Consider the following 17,619-nt stretch of genomic DNA (forward strand, 5'->3'; position numbering starts at 1 on the left):
AAACATCTCTGTTGCACATGTCCAAGGGACAGCTGTGTGGGGCAGAACAGAAGACAGACCTTTTGCAGAGCTGTGATAATACAAGCCAGTAAAACATAGGAGGTTTCTCACCAAAAAGAAGAACCTCAAAAAGAGAAAACCTTTCGCAAGCATAAGTCTCTCTTTTGCCCACTGCTGTCAAGGCTCATCTTCCCATTGTGACCCACCTCCCAAATCCTTCAGAGATTTTTTCAAGCGAAGAGCTGACTCACTTGAGCTCAGGGTAGACATTCTCCAGATACCACTGGAAGGATTTACAGTTCAGTTTGTGTCGCAGCTCCACTCGGTCTGCAACACTGGAAACACAGGCAGTTTGCTGAGAATAAGGCAGTGAACAGAAGGGAGGGGAACAATGAAGATTGGCCAGGAGGTTTGAGGGAAATTACATTACTTTTTGCCATTACTCATTCTCCCATGTAATTGTTGCTGGGTTCAGAGCACTAGCAGTGACCTGAGGTGAAGAGGAGGAGAGACACAAGCGGCAGAAAATAGAAATGGAAGACAAACACCTTCAGAAAGCTGTTCTTGCGCTTCCTTTGGCTCAGAGCAATGGCAGGGCCCAGGTTCTACCTTGTTAAATAATACATTGCAGTAAAACTGCTGTAAGATCAGGAAAGCCTCTGGGTGCCCCTGTAGAGGCATACCATGAAACCTGCACAGCAATCAACTGCTGAAAAGGCCTAAGAAAGTGTTTGTGCTCAGGTACATACAGATGATTCATCCGTGTGTGCTAAAGCATGTCTCTAGCTCATGGCAGCAGGTCTAGGCTCAGGTTGGAGAACCGAGATCTGGAGAACTTAATTATTTGTTCTCAAGCAGTTTGGGGGAAGGGTGGGAATATAAGGGGAGATTAACTCAACATCTCAGTAGCTGTCTGCTGTGGCAGTCCTCCCACTGCTGATTTGTTTGGCTTTAGCTGGCTGAAGAAGAGGATTTCCCTCCAGCAATCTTACTGAGCAGCAAAACCAGGAACTCTTGTCTTTAAGCTATAACACTACATTTGTGTGTTGGCAAGGAATTTCAACTGTACCCTGTATACCTCTCCATCCTCAGCCCACAGAGGCCACTGTACATACACATGAGGCCACATACCTTAGGGGAATGTTCTTAGATTTTATATCCACATCAGAATTGAGGGGAAGGAGGGTCCAATTTAGGCCAAATTATCAGTGATGGTGTCAAAGGCATTTTCACCCTAAAATCTAGATTTAATACAGGTTCACAGAGCTATTACTACAAGAAATTGCCTGAAATCAAAGTCTTATGCTCTGCTCCAGCTTTTATTCAGCCAGTGCTGCCAGTAAAGTCACTAGGAAGTCTGTGTGAATGAGAACCACAGATTTTGCTGCTAAAACACATGAGCAATATATCCACATGCAATATGCAATAGTCTGGTTTCCTTCACAAGCTGTAGGGTTACTTGCTATGTGGTCCCAGCCCAACTGCTGCAGCCAGCACAAGGACTGATAAATTAGGTAGGCAAAGCTATTTTTATGAAGATATGTAATGCATCATGATAATAATGCCAAGTGTATAGCAAGAAAAGTGACCTGGTTGTCATAAATAAATAGGAGATGCATCATTATCCTGTGCACACAGCCACACCTTTGAGATACAACCACATTTGCCAAGTCCTTACACTGATACAATAGCCTTTTGTTCACAGGCAGATAAAACCCACAGAAAAACATCACTCCTGGGATTTTTACATTTATTTGGGTGTCAGGGGTTTGAGAGCATAGACAGCAAGCTCTCCACTCATCCCAGGTTTGGTGTCCATCAGTGATTTCTGGGTCACAGAGAACTGTTAAGCTGATAACAATGAATCCCATGTGGCCTGAAGACACCTTTAGCAAAGGTGCTGTAAAAGGCACAATTCTACAGATTGTGTTTCTAAATCTTACCATTGGCCATGCTCTCTCTTGCCCTACAAACCAGGCAAACTACCCTCTCTCCATCAGGAAAGTGGGGAGTGCACTAAGTGCAACATGCCCCATGTGCCAGCCAACCATGGGATTCTGCATCTGCACAGGAACTTGAGATCAAGCTCAAGATATAGCTCGCATTTCCACAACAGCTGCATGCTGTGATAGAAAAATATTCCTGTCTGTACACTTAAAATGTCTGGTCTTTTAATTTCATTATAGATCCCTTTGGCCTTCTGCTAACAAATGATTTATGCAGTGATACTAGGGAAAAAATAAAGTGAATTAGAAGCAAACTTCATTAGCCAGACACTCAAGCTGCAACCTTCCTGGCAAGCCAGGCATTCAGATCACCCCTATTTCTCACATTTAGCTGCAGAAAAGACCTAAAAACTATTGTTTGCTACCAAGGGATTTACCAGAGCCCTCCTGCCAAGGTCTGGGGCAGCTTACCTTCCAAAGGACTTGCCAATAGCCGACGGCCGGGCCTCATAGTAGTACTGCTTGTATTCATCCATCCAAACCTCTGCTGTGCGCTTGGTGTTCCTGCATGGGCATGAGCAGATGCTGTGCTGAGGAGATGCTTTGCTGCAGAACCTGCCCTCCCAGCCAGCAGGCACTAGGTGGGCGGACCCAAGGCCTGTCTGCCAGGAGGGAGTGGGGAACAGTCCCAAACACAAAACCGAGTAGGCAGTATGGATGGATAGAGATGGAATGTGTTAAGTCTACAAAGCTTTGCAAGAACGTTAAAAATTTAACCAGTTCAGAAGTTAAAAATTTAACAGCCATAGTTTACCATGACTTTTTCACATATACCTCCTCTGCACGACCTAATTGTCACCATCATGCTCATTTACGGTATCCCTTCTCCCTGATTAGAGTAACGTTAGGGGATAATTCAGCTTGGAAAGCAGCACTGTCTAACCCCTAACCTCCTGCCCAAATCAAACCAGTTTCGTATTAGGTCATGTTATTCAGGGTCTTGACTGGTTGAGTTTTGAAATCTGCAATGATGGAGATTTCACCATCTCACTGGGGCCCCGCAGCAGGGCTTGACCACTTTTGTTGTCGAGCACTTCATCTCATCTCTTTTCTCTTCGCATCTGTCCTGCAGTAGAAATTGTCCTCAGGGTTTATCTTAGAGCTTGTACAGCTCAGAGACAACAGAGATGTCCGAGGGCTGCTGATACCCACGCACATGTCATAGGGCAGCATCTGTGAATGGCCAGGGTGTCTCTTTGGCACACTGCTCCCCACCCCCCACCAGAGACTGAGAAGGAATAAGAGACACTAATACAAACAGCAGAGAAGGAAACAGGTTTTGTTCACAGAAAACAGCAACTCATCCTTCCATGGAGAACAGATGCTCAGCCACAAGCTGTTCTCTGTTACCAGGCAAAAGCACAACAAAGAATTCAGTTATTTAGACATGCCCAACACGAAGGGGGCCTGGCTGCTCCTAGGAACTACCCAACACCTACTTGATGTAAGTCAGTGCGTTGCCCTCAGGGAAGTCATAGGGATGGCGCTTCCTGAACACGTGTCCCACTCGACTGCAGGGAACAATCTCCAAGCTGCCCCCACACATCCACACTCGGAAAGAGAGCTCTGGAAGAGACCCCAAGAGTCATACAGCTGCAACAGTTCCAAGAAGGGTGATTTTCTTACCCCATTGCCCAAGGTGTATTGCCTGCAACAGCAAAATCAGGCAGGTAAAGCAATGCCATGGTGAGAGCTGAGAAACTGTCCTCCCTTTGTTAAAATGGAGGCAACCATTGGCTCAGGAACTTCCAAGCCTTCTCCAGTCCTGCTTCTCATTGGTCTCATTTCAGTGAGACACCTTTGCATTTGACCAGGTCTTCAAGGTTGCTCAGGATGTCAGGCCCTCAGGATGGCATCTGGCAGCAGACTGAGACCACTCCCCCCCCCCACACCCTGTTTTGGACTTCTGTTACTCATCCCTGCACATAGACAGAAATAAAAAGGTAGAATTTACAGTGTAAAGCAAATCATGTGAGGAAGAAAGGGAGCTTAGATGACAAGGGGAAAGAACAGAACAAAATGAGGGTATAGGGAGGGAGTCAATGTCTAGAGCTAAGTCCTCTCCTCTATGTTATCCACCCAACAGTAGTTCCTTCTTCTCATTTTGGTTGGCTCTAGTACTAATGAAATAGAGCAACTGACTGTGTTACAGTTGCCTCTGCTGGGGGAACTGCCCAGAGCAGGCACCAATCTCTTATAGTTTGACTATGAAAACACAGAGAGAATCCTGCTACTTGAAGAAATCCACCCTATCCTGAAGCTAGATTCAACATTTTGTTAAAGGATTAGAAGAGCATGGAGCTTTGATGTGCAGGCATTTATTTGCATCACAGAAGGTATGTGACCTTGCTTAAGCTTATGGGTCTGTCCTCACAAGTTTAATCACTGCCAGACCAGAGGGGTTTTCCACTTTCAATTCATGTGGTGATGAAAGAGAAGGAAGAAGGAAAATGAAAATTAGCTGGGTGGTTTGGTAGTCTTTACCAAAAAGCTTCAGATTGTATAGCCTTATTACTTAAAAAACTTTACTCAGTTGGGATCTCCCTCCAGTAATGCCTGATTTATGTAGCTCTGATGCTTAGAAATTAAAAACAAATTACGTATCCTGATCTAACGGATGTTTGAAACCGTGTACACACACTAACATCTTCCCAACTTTCATCTTTCTCCATAGCTTTCCTCTCTGCATACTGAGAGGTAGTTCAAACAGTGAATTTTAGGGTGGGGGGAAATGGTGTATTTAATGTAGCTCCTCAGTTAAAAAAAACCCATTTGATTCGACTGTATTTTGTAGTATTTCTTACTTGCTCTTTTCTCTCCTGACTCTTATCCAGACCTAATTATTTTCTGACTCTTTTTAACAGGGTTAAAAACAGAGTTCCAGATTTGAAGAGAGGAAGGGTTTTTTGAAACAGACAAATAAAAAAACCCCCAAGACATAAGTTTCTGTCTGGTGATGTGTCCAAGCTGATATTTGCTCTCTTGGAATGAGCTTCTGACTCACTTTGGCCTACAACAAAAACAAAACTCTCAGTTTGACATGTTACATGAAAGTAACACCCATTTCCAAAGAAAGGATTTCTCACACCATCTTAGAACCACCTTCTCATCTCATCTACAAATGAGGACCTAATTCAAACAGTCCCCTCCCACTCAAAATTGTAATATTTAGTAAAAATAATGTTTCAGAACATTATCAATATTTTTCCTTGATCAGAAAACCCAGTTTTCAATTAAGTATGGTAAACTGGTTTTTTAAGAGGTTAAATTAACTATTCTGAATTCTTCAAGGAAAATTAATACTTTTTGTTGTCAAATCCAGGTTGGTTTCTATACCTCTGCTTTCAGCAGCAACAGACTTGAAGGAGGATGAGGGACAAGTGACAGGATACACTGAATTGACAGAAAAACCTCCTAACAAGGCAAAACTGGCAAGCCCTGTACATGTGGCTGAGTCTCACAGCTCTGGCCCAGACAATGCCAGGCTTTACAGGAACTATTTCAAGGAGAATGAAGAAAATTCTGTGGTTTTGATCAGCTCTATATGGAAGAAATGGCTGTGAGCATGCAAATAATTCACTGCTACTTACAGCAGAGAGCTCTACTCTATAGATGGACATATGGACCAAACTACAACAGTGGACTCCCAGGTGGGCAGAAACAGACAGAGGAAAGGCTAAAGAAATATTCTTTCTCCATCTTTGGGGTTTACAGCTCTTACACAGTCACAGCTCAGAGGCTGGCAGGATGGCCAAGTGGCTGGCTTTGCAGCTGGAGCAGGGCTAGTGATGGCAAGGAGCTAGGTTTGGCTCTGCTCCTGAGGGACATAAGGGAGGGGGTCTTTATGCCTGGGTAAAGGCTTCCTGTTACTTCTGTCACAGTGCTTAGCTGACTACTAGGACTGCTGAGATTCCAATGCCAGCACCATTTAATATCTTTTTTTAATATAACAAATACCATAAAACTGAATCAAGGTCTGGGAAAACAGAGAAGACTCATTATTAGATATTTTGTTTCTAAAATATAGTACCTTGAGAGTCTGTTATCAGCCCAAAATATTATTTAATGGTTTTAGAAAGCATTTCAGAGAGAGGCAGCTCTCCCAGCTGTGTTCAGAGAAACAAAATTTCCTCTTCCTGACTATTTCATTCTTTCTAATTGGTTCTCCGGGTGCTAAGAAACATCATACAAATTCTTTTTTGAAAGGTTTTATTTACAAATCTGTGACATTTATGGAACCTGTAGAAACAGACTTTTTGGTATTTTTTTGCAGTGTTAGCTACAGAGAGATTTATTTCAGCTGACTACAAAAAGTAAGGCTTTTATCTCCTCAGCTCCATCTGCACCATTTCTAAATGAATGCCCCAAATACTTGAGGTCTCCATGAACCTCTCTTCAACACTCATCTTGCTTTTATCATTAACACCTGGTGACATTGCAGCATCCCTTCAATGGGGCAAAGAGAGATGCCTGGAATATCTGTGCCACTATTAAGTGCAAGGAGATGTGTTTAAGCACCATGCCCTAAAACAGCATGGGAGTGGACAGACTCACATGCTCACAGACACTGAGCCTCTGAATTCCTCAGATGTTTGTGATGCCCTAGCCTGCTTCTAAATGTTTGCATTCTATCTGTAGCCAAATTCCATTTACAAAGCTTGTTTTATTAGGAAAAATATCTCTCTGACCTGTCAAGCTGGGAGAGCAATTCAGATTTATCTGCAAGAGAAGAACAGGTATAAGAGGAGGCTGCAGGAGTGGCTGCCCACTTCATAGCTGGGGCAACACAGGCTGTCATGTGAATAACTGGAGGAATATTCTCCAAAAATGAGCAACAATGTAAATATCAGGAGGTTCCTCTTCCTTTCTTGTACTGTGGAAGCTCCTGTATAATAGCACCTATTCCTGTAGGAGAGTGTAGTCCTGATCACACATACTTTAGGCTCACACCGATACAGCTCTGACCTCCTTGGGGATTACCTGACCACGTCCCTAATCTTGCATTGACATGCTGATCAGATCTCTCACAATAAAAGCTCTGGTAAGCAATGAAGACTGGGAAGTGGTTCTGCATTAGTGTGTCATTCCCTTCAAACATCCTAAACTTACCAAAATTTTCTCCTCCCCAGATGTCCATTTGAGTATCATATTTTCCCAGGTGGTTAAACCAGGACTTGTCAATCACAAAGATGCCTCCTGCTATAACAGGGGTTCTGGAAGAGAAAACAGAAATCCAGAAAAATAATCACACACATATGTACCACCACAAACCTAATTTTAAAGGGCAGACAATTTGTCCAGTCCTCACAAATCATACCTCATTTAAAAGAGAAAAATAGTAGAGCTGGAATGTGAGCCTGCAGCAGGTTTCTGAGATGGATTCTCACTAGATCATCCTCATGCCTTTGTTAGATGGTTTTGCAAACTCTACAAGAGTAATGCTGTGTCTTTTGCATTTATACAAATAAACACAGTGTGAAGGAAGGACAGGCACTGTTTGATGACTGTGCTCACCAATTAGACATGGTGTGACAGGCTGCTGCATGTACTGCTCTGCTGTTAGCAAGCTGATTGCTTCTGGAGTGCAAAACAGAGGCTCACAAATTGCACAGAGGAATTAAATGATACTTTTATATAAGAAATAGGGAGCTGACTGCCTATACAGACAAGCACCATAACTTCAGATCAGGATTTGTTATATTCTACATGTTTCAGAGTACCCTGCAGTGAGGCTGGCACCAACTGTTCCAACCAACAGAATCTCTTTTGTCCGTGAACATGCAGATTTAGAAGGTGGGAGTAATTCTATGCCCACATTACTAGGTAAGATTCAACTTTCTGATCTGCTTTACACATGTGGGATGACTGTTTATCTGCTTCATTCTTTAAGTTTTCATCTGAAAGATGGAGGTAATTAAAAAACCCCAAAGTGATTTTTGAGGCATTCAGAGTGTTGAATTAGGGAGAACACAAGAACAAACATATAGAAGAAAAGGTGGCTTGTAGAGGTGGAATGCATGATAGTAAATAATCGCTATTCTTACAATATTCAGGGAGAAGTACTCTCACACTTAGGGTAGAGACCTCAGTGTATTCAGAAAATAACATGAAGAGTTTGTCATCATCCAGTGAGCGCTGTGGCATTTTGTCCTCAGCAAGGCACTCCCTTTGCCACACTGGTGAAGGCTTGGTAAAGGTATTTGAAGAAGTGTACCCTGTCTGTCAGAATGTACCTTATAGACTGAGTTGGGTCTGTTCTGGACATCTTCTGCTCTATAGGAATCTGTTCCCACTTAAAGTGAAGGCTCCAGTCAAACCCTGAAAAGGAGAAAGACACACCACATTTATTTTCTTATTGTAAAAAAGTACTACCAGCTTCAGTGATAGTCTGCACCTTTATGTCACAGGCTCTCCCTATATTCCTTCCCTGACCTCCCTCACAGTCTACCCAAAATGGCAATAGCCTATCCTAATATAAACCTCACCAGCTTCTGTCTTTCATCATTCCTTAGCATTACAGACCTCTCCTCAATTTCACTCCGCACCTTCAGGAGAGTGTTGTCAGGCTGAGATGTAATTGTATTCTGGCCAGTTTGTTTTACCAAAGGCAAACCCTGTCTGCCAGAGTTATGCGGCTTTAATGAAGGACTTTGTGGGATGTGATATATTCTGGGAGCAAAGGCCTGCAGACCACTGTAACCACCATGTCTTTCAAGACTACCATGTACTTACAGATGGCCTAGGGTGGATAGTAGAGCACAGCAGAGTTGCTAACTTTATACCACTGTTAAGGGTAGCCAAAGGACAGGTAGCCTTTGGCTGGCAAGCAGCGCAGAAGTGAGCCCCAGCCATAAAAGATGCAGAAGGGCACCAGGAAGTGGGGTGAACACAGAAACAGCTGCAGAGGGTTCAGCTGTAAGGGGACAGGTGTCAGTGCTTTTCAGAAGATGCCACAAGATAGCCTGGGAGATTAAAGCAGCAACTGGAAGTGCTGGTCAGACTCCAGTATACATGTAGCACAGTAAGGACACAGTGAGATATTTAATCAGTTTCTGAAACTGCTAAATGTTATGACAGTGATTCAAGTTCAAGAGGAAAATACTAATTGAGTTTCGTTCTAACTCTTCAATAGATCTGACTTTGCAAGTTGCAGAGAAAAAGGGACAGATAACCTGTCAGGAAAGATCACTGCTCTATTTTCTTGGCAAGCTGAAGAGAACACAACTTATTTATCATGTACCATCCCTCAGGTCTAACTTACATAGGCCATTCCTTATACCCACCTCCCCTCAAATCTGCTGATGCTGCCAGGTAGGCAAAATTATCCAGGCTGATAACATCAATGATTGGACTCACCACTCGGGTATAATCCTGAGAGAGAGAGAGAAAGGGGGAAAAAAAAAAGAGTCAGGCTTTCTTGAATGTCTGGCAAAGCTGCCAGAGATCAGGAAACACAAAGTTGCATATGTAAGTCTTTGTCTGGTTTCTCCAATATGGTTCTGGTAGCTGTGCAAGGGATCTGTGGCCACTACATCCAAACATGGAGATGGTGGGTACTAGCTAGCTGCACTTCATGGATGTGGGGAATTAAGTCGGACTCCAACACCTAGGAATGATGCTAAGAAACAGCTCTTTATTTCCTGCCTAAGTCACAGGACATCAATCACTGTCCCAAGGGTTTTGTGCTTGCTTTTAATATCTACTGACAGCACACCTTCTGCTCAGCAATCCTTGAATTAACTCATTATCATCAGCCTAGAAATTATTAAACCCCTAATAAAGCATTTTCTTAAGAAGTGCTATGAATCAAGATCCCACATTTAAGATTCATAGTGCAAACTTCATAATACATATGACACATTGTATACATTATAATATCAAGATATTGTGAGTACTTTGTTGCCATTAATGCATATAGACATTCACAGTTTTGTTTTGGAATCCTTTTAGTAAGTAGAAGTTGAACAATTTTTCAGCATCACGAGACAGGGCATTAAAGACAGTGTTGTGACAGCTAACATGCAAGATGAAACTGAGCTGGCAAAGCCAGAAACAGCACCTTGTTATTGGACAGCTGCCAGCATCCATGCCTTTCCTATCAAACCTTCATTTTGTGCCTTGCAATAGTTCCTCATGATGTACACTTGGCTAGGATGGGACATCCTTGGTAAGAGAATTCATATTTTTTCCCCTCTGAGCTGTGATGGTTGCCCAGCCAGAGTGTGTCTGCCCAGTTTGAGACTCCAGCACCCACCTGGCAGCCTGGTATGCCAGCCACTGCTCCAACCAATCAGTGCCAGGACTGGCTAGGGCAGGACTGAAATCTGAAATATCACATCAGAAATGTAGGAAGTAGGTCAGAAATAGGTTGACTTGAAATCTGCTCACTAAAAAATTTGTATACTAGAGTTAGCACACATTGCAATTTAGCATTGCAATTTAGACCTTTCACTAAAGAGGTGAGTGAGGTTCTTTCTGCTTAGGAGCCTCTATGCTGGTGCTGCAGCTTGATTTACAGACTAGTAAGTAAACGAAAAATTTTTAGACTTTATTGAACAAGAATAAAAAGTAGAAGCTTTCAATTCATCAATTCTGAAGTTTCACCTTCTTCTGATCCTTCATATTAAAGTAATCAGACATGCTTACAAAACATCATTAAAGCTTCTACCCCTTCTCCTAAGGCCCATTACTTCATGGGACCCTCCTTTCAGAGGGGAACAATCACAGCCACTTGCAAGCAGGGCTTCTCCCATGACCTCTCCCCTGCCTTTTCTTACAGCAGAGCTGTATGGTCTCTCCCTCCAGCTCTACAGTGCAGTCAGGATGGCAGCTGCTAATATTTCCACCTCATTTTCATTCTTCCAGCCTTGCATCAATCCTTTGCCAAGTGAACCATCAAAGGGACATCCCTGCACTCACAGGCAGATTCTCTGTGATAGGAAGTTGCCTGCATGCAAGTGATGTACGGTGGCAGCTCAGTAGGAACATTAATGGAAGGAAAATTTTGGCAGTGACAAGGTGGGGGTGGGGGCGGGGTCTAGCAGCAAAGGAGATGGAAACCATGGAAAAACTGCACAACGTACGCTGCCCAAGGGGCTGTGCTACATACAGGTGAACAGGACAAGGAAGCACAATGCCTGCAGGACACAAGAGGTACAAGTTGGTGGTTCCAGCATTCAGCATTGTGCCCCATCACTCTGCACCTCCTGCCTTGTCACACTGGCAGAACAGAATCCCATCTGGGATCTCTTGCCCATGTAGCTCAGGCTGTACTTCCTCTGTAACAGCCTGCCTGAGGAGTACCTTGGCAGGCCTCGTTCTCAGCAGCTCTGCTGATGCATGTGAGGGCAGAGGATCCAACAGCACAGGACAGGCCAGCCCCATCCCTCCCAGAGTGGGACATGGTGCTCACCTCTTTCACTCTCTGAAGCATTGGCTGCAGCCACTCACTGTTGACTTCACAGTGACTGTCCAAGAAGGTGAGGATGTCAGCAGTTGCCACTTCAGCTCCTCGCACCCGAGAGCGAATCAGCCCTGTGAGGAGAAAAGGACAGCAAACGAGAAGGAAGGTTAGGGAAGGAAACACTTGAGTTTCCTTCAGAAAAAATACTTTGTGTGGCCATTACAGGGGAAGAGCAGGTGATTCTCCTATATCACATCTCCACCAGGAGCAGAGAGCAGCTTTAGAGCAGGGGGGCAGTCAGAAGAGCCCTCCCAGCACACAATGAATGACCTCTCCTGTCACTTCTGTCCATGACATAGAACTTCCACATGGCTCCTTGCTCTTCCCTTCCAGCCCTCCCCACAGACACCTGGCTGCTGCTTGCCCACTTGCTCTCCCATTGAGCACCCTGCTGCCTCCATCACCAAATCCCCATGGCCAAATTCTGCTCTCTGCTTTTTGCCTCCCTTGCTGCTTATCTGCTTTATTCCCATTTGTCCTTTACTCTGCCCTGCAGAGATATCAGCCTGACTCTCAGATGACTCCTTACTTTCTTACAGACCATCCCACTACATGGGATGCTCTTTGTGAACTAAACAGTGATTTTTGTCTCTCCTTCTAGATCCTCACTCCAAACATGCTGTGCACTGACAGCTTTAGAAATAAGCCAGCACATGTGAGTCAAACTAAAGAGCACCTGGGAAAGTCAGAGTCACTTATGCATGTAGCAGATATATGAGAAAAAACTTTCCTTAATTGTATTTCTTTATGATAGATATATGATTGTTTTTCCTTCTCCCATGTCTCCTACACAGCTTGGTTAACTTGCACTTGAAAGTGCAAGAGTTAGCTTGTGTTTAAAAGGACAAGACTTACATCTGGGTCTTTATTCATAAAGATCTTAAAGTGTGGTCTTGTTCTAGCCAAAGCCTCTGGACAACGCTTCTCATTATTTAAGTATTACATGAGAACCCTGAAGCCTGAGAGTTGATAAGCTGTGTTCTCCCTCCACAGAGCCTCCAAATGCTTATACTGAAAAAACAAACTCTAACTATAAGAAACAACATGTAAGCAGCTGGGAGGCAACCAGTGTCATGTGGAAAAGTAGGCAAAATCTTTGCACTTAGAAAGCTTTCCACACTCACCTTCTCGATGGGTGTTCCGTAGACACTTGACCTTTGGGATCTTGGTAAGGAGCTGGCAGTCCTCAGCTTGGGGAAGGCAAAAAAACAACATTTAGGACACATACATGAATTATTTGGCTTCATCAGAGAGCCCCAATTAACTGTCCTCCCGCTTCTCCATGGGAGGGGAAATTCTGCTTTCTCTTAACATCACATTAATCACACTAATGGCCTCAATCCTGTTTTCTGTAGAGTACACAGAAGAGCACTGCCTGCTTGCTGGCCTCCTCAGGCAGCTGAGCCCGTGCTTCCCAATCCTCTGAGCAGCCAGGCCTCCACCTCCCCTGCTCAGCATTTTGCAAGAGCAATGGGGCATGTGCTGGCAGCATAGCACTGGGCACCAATGAAATGGAGGGAGCACAGGGAAGCAGGACTGCAAATCACTGAAGTACCAAGAAAAAGAGAGTTCTGTAACATAAAGTGATCTTATCTGCTCTTTGCCCTCAGTGGCTCATCCGGGCATTTCCTGCCGTTTGTTCTCAGGGGAGTTTCCACTTGATTTTATTTAATAAATGCCACTGGGATGTGGCCTGCTTCCTTGGAGACACCACCACATTGACACTCGGATGCCTGTCCAAGGGCTTTGCTGGCAGCTTGCCACAAACTCCTGGCATCCCTTATTTACATTACCTAGGGAAGATGAGGGAGAGGAACAGTTACCTTCTCCAGCCAGATACCAATAAGCACTGAGTGTCATCATCTCTGTTGCTGCCCTAGCAGATGTCATAGGAACAGCAAATTCTAACTTGCTCTTTTTTCTTGCTCCATCAAATTCACCTCAATTTCCATGTTTGTTCCATATTCCTTTTCATGTCTTATGCCCCATCTTTTCTGCTGTCATCTTCTCATAGACTGAGGACTCTGGGGAGAATGCAAAGGCCCTTAGCCAAAGTGTACCTCTTAGCACGTTCCTGTACAAGCGTTTCCATTCTCCATACACGCAGTCTGAAATACTGCTCTTACATCAGCACTTTTGCAGATGCTGCATCATCCAAGGGAAGTGGCAGGTGCTCTCACTTATAGAGCATCAAGATTTTGCTGGAACTCTGTTACAAGGGAAGGCAACACTCTTATCTTGGCCAAGTCACAACTTCAGGTATGAGAACCTTTATTCAGTCTGCACGAGTGGAGCACACCATTCTGCCTGTAGCTACTTGCCAGAGATTACAAGCTCTCAGTATATTTGGAGAAACTGAGGCAGGTGTTAAAGCAAAGTGTCAGACCTCAAACGTGCTGACGTCTCTCAATGAAGGTGTCTCAGGGAAGTGGCTATATCCACAAATAACCAGCTGCCAGTGAAAAAATAAGAACTGTGACAGGATGGAGCCTTTAAAAAAATCTTTCTATTTACTGAAGAACCTAAATGGGAGCTTCTGGTTGAACCCTGCGCAGAACAGGTACCAGAAATCCATTGCTGTTGATCTGGAACATTTTGCCCATTAAGAACTGAATTTTTAGGTGCAGAATGTGGAACACTTGGGATTGTTTGTTAGAAGTGCTCAGAAACACTGAAATTAAACAGCTCAGTACTTATTCAAAACACACTGTAAGGCCCTCAGAAACTCAAATCCCTCATCTCAGCTTCCACCTTTAAAACTGTTTCATTGTGGCCAAAGGTACATAAGCATTTAGCTGCAAAATCAAAATAGCATTACTTCCTTACCTCAGCAGGCCAAAGTGGGCATTCACAGCTATCTGTAAATCTGTAAAGTGTTCTGAAGGAGTAATTAACGATTATTATAAATGGTACATGACTAGATTGTCCTTGAATCTAAACACATCATGGGAGAAGCAAGAAGTCTTCTATCCCCACCACCTCACAACTACTACACAACAGCCAGGAGCAAGAGCAACAGTACAGCCAGAAAGACTCCAGAGCCTCCAGTCTGCAGGTCTGGTGGAACTGATGCAGTAGACACTCCATCCCTGTGCCAAGCTGCAGAAGAAAGTATGGTGCTGTCCAAAGCAGTAACTCCGCCACAGTTCCCCGCAGGGACACCTGGAATCCCAGGCACATGGAGGCAGACAGCCAGTCTTGCCTTGGCCTACCTGCAGGACCCCAGACAGCAATTTTCTGTATGCTCCACTGCATCCTCTTCTTGCCTCTTGGTCTGTAAGTGTCTGCTCTGCTCATGCACACCGTTGCTACATAAATATCTGTGCTAAATGGCTCACCAAATGGTGCATAATGGAACTTGACAGAGATCTCTGGCAACCTAGCAAAAACTACCACACTGACAGGAAAGGAATACCCAATGGAAAGAAAAAGAGAGCTCTGGTCTCTGCCATGCATGGACATTAAATAGAGACTTTCTTTTATTTTTCTCCTGGATACAGACAAGAGTGAATCTGTGAGGGAAGGGGACTCAACAAAGCAAACAAAAACCAGGAAAACAGAAGGGAAGAAATAAGTGTAAAGGAAATAGGTCCAAACTTACGATCTGAGCTGAAGTCATCTACCAAAATGATCTCCTGGATGAGACTGGGAGGGCTGCGGTTCAGAACACTGCAGGGACCCAGGAAAGAAAAAGCCACTTGTGAGCTGCCATAATAATGACAGTGTTAGGACTGATAGAAATCTGCTGTGCTATGCATTACAGCAGGAATACCAAATTCCAGTAAAGTGGAAGCAGTGACCTTGCCCTTGTATCAGTGTTCATTGACAGGCCCAAACTACAAGTGAGAATATCCCAGAGAGCTATGGTATCTCAGCCAGACCTTTCAAGGACCCACAGCCAGGAGCTGACTGTGGGACTTGCCTGGGGCAGCTAGCAAAGGATGCTACAGCATGCTCTTTCCCTAAACAGAGGTGAAATGGAGAGAACCACCTGCCCTGAGGCAGCCCAATGGCCATTCCCATCTACCAACCTCTGGGTAAAAGTCACCATTGCTGGAGACCATAAAGAGCTGCCACTTTCCCCAGCAAGGTGCTCTATCTCAGTGCAACAGCTGGACCTGCTCAGGCTTTCTCACCGATTCCCTTCTTTGGAAGGAAATATTGTCAGTATTCTGGATTTGGATTTTTTTCCCTCTTTTGCTTGTTACCCATCTGTCTTTCAAACCAGCACCACACCTGCTGAAAGCAGCCCCTTTCCTCAGGTTAGTTGCACCATACCATGTAATACCCTCGGGTCTGCAATGAGTTTGCATCTGCAGGACACACATGAGGAGAGCAGAGGAAAGCTTCTGCCCTCCTCAGACATCAAAGCATTCTGGTACTCTGGAGTCTGAGCAGGTTGGTTCTGACTTCTTTATCAGTCTCATTAATTTAAAATGCTTGAACTCTTTTTCCATTAACCTCTTCAAATCTTTCTCTTGGCTTTACTACTACCATCACATAGCATATTCCCCCTTCAAGCCTCCTCCAATGCCTCCAGCAGGTCCTCATTAACTTCAACAAGGTTGCTCAGTGGTGCTTAGGAAGTCCAATGAAGAGGGCAGTTATGCAAATTTTAATACTAAAAACAGAGGCAAACATTGTCCTTCTAGTTCTAGCAATCTGTCTCATTTCAGTGGCACCTGCTCTTTTGAGCAATAGTGGAGAAAAATTTCTGGCTTTTTTTCTCTTTTGGATTTTGTTGTTGTTTTATATAGGAAATAGACAAGAAGAAGAGTCCCATACTCCCAGGAATGAAGGTGTAGAGAAATAAATTGCCATCTTGTTAAGTAACTGATGGCTTTGCATACAGAGTGAAAGTTCCCTCAGTTTGGAAGAGTTTTCTGCTTTCTCACACAGCAAAATTCTGACTGTTCTGCTGCTCAGTATCACATCCCACTCTATTGCAGATTCACATTGCTTTATACGCCTCTGATAGTATTTGTATTTTGAGCTTACATGTCCCTAGATGACTGACCTTGCATTTTCTAAAGCTGAATCTCATTTGCTTCTCTTGGCATATGTCTCTTTGGATCCTCTAGTATGGTGGGGTGGGAGGTGGGGGGATGTTCCTGTGCCATTCTAAGTGCACCTTCTCCCAGCACAACCACCATCTGCATATTTTACAGACAAGGTTGCCCTGCACTGAAATTCTTGTCTGTGCAAGCACAATGCAAAACAACCCAGAGTGCAGTATAATGGCTGCAAAATGTTATTCTATGCCTTCTTCTCCTTAGCTTGACTATTGGCAATGCTCACATTTTCTCCACAAGTTTCAGGTCTTTCAACTCAACATAACTGGGAAAAAGGCCCCATTTGGTTCTCTGTCCACCGATTTCCCCAGCAGAGAGAACTCATGCCTTGAGGAGTTCACAGCTCCTTGTATAGTGCCCTGTTCTTCTCTCAGCTCTGCAATAACTTACTGTACATCCTTGGGAAAGGTACTTAATCTTCTTTGCACTTTGTCATCCTTGTCTTTCTAACAAGTAGCACAGTAATCCTAATATTTCCCTTCACTGAGGTGCAGAGACTGCTGTGACAAACAATTTTAGGCATAAAAACGTATCATTAGAATTCCAAAATCCAAATGACAATTGCCTTTTACAGCAGAAACATGGACTGTTCCTCCCTCATCTCATGGATTCCCTACCTCCTCTGCCTTTTCTCAAATCTTCTTTCTTCTTTCAGTATCAGAGTCCTTACTCTCTCTTGCATGAACATAATATCAGCACTGCCAATGAGTTTCTTTCCTCTGTCCATCCCCCTTGAATTCACAGATAATCTTATTAATTCTAGATGTTAGCAGAAGAGTATCTTTTTTTCACTTTGCTCTACAACAATATATATCCTCTTTTGCCATTATTTAAATTATTGTTGTAATGAGATGCTACACCAAATGATCTAGCATTACAACAGCACCCTCTCGATCAGAATTTTTACACACCCTCTGCATAGGCACTGAACCACTGACAGATGTTCAAACCCATTGACTTAGAGCCTGACAATTCACCTTTAATCTGCACCAAAACCAAAAGATCCCTGCAATTATGACTTTCTGAAATCAGAAAGAGAGGGACCAAACAACAAAGCACTTGATGTTTTCTTCTGCAA

The 17,619-nt window shown here is 43.9% G+C and overlaps 1 protein-coding gene across 2 annotated transcripts in view; it reads right to left on the reverse strand.

Moving 5' to 3' along the window:
- The window catches only part of GALNT16 (polypeptide N-acetylgalactosaminyltransferase 16), a 75,138-nt gene that overhangs the window by 13,086 nt on the left and 44,433 nt on the right, over positions 1 to 17,619 (reverse strand). For both annotated transcript variants that reach the window (XM_058831072.1, XM_058831064.1), the window contains exons 4-12: positions 15,071 to 15,138; positions 12,594 to 12,659; positions 11,419 to 11,540; positions 9,290 to 9,377; positions 8,240 to 8,324; positions 7,116 to 7,219; positions 3,446 to 3,572; positions 2,418 to 2,510; positions 252 to 335 (exon numbers count right to left, since the gene is read on the reverse strand). In XM_058831072.1, the coding sequence (XP_058687055.1) occupies positions 252 to 335; positions 2,418 to 2,510; positions 3,446 to 3,572; positions 7,116 to 7,219; positions 8,240 to 8,324; positions 9,290 to 9,377; positions 11,419 to 11,540; positions 12,594 to 12,659; positions 15,071 to 15,138 (837 nt within the window). The remainder of the gene's footprint in view (positions 1 to 251; positions 336 to 2,417; positions 2,511 to 3,445; positions 3,573 to 7,115; positions 7,220 to 8,239; positions 8,325 to 9,289; positions 9,378 to 11,418; positions 11,541 to 12,593; positions 12,660 to 15,070; positions 15,139 to 17,619) is intronic.

This window comes from Poecile atricapillus, chromosome 1 (genome assembly GCF_030490865.1).
Source record: "Poecile atricapillus isolate bPoeAtr1 chromosome 1, bPoeAtr1.hap1, whole genome shotgun sequence".
NCBI classification, from domain to species: Eukaryota; Metazoa; Chordata; class Aves; order Passeriformes; family Paridae; genus Poecile; species Poecile atricapillus.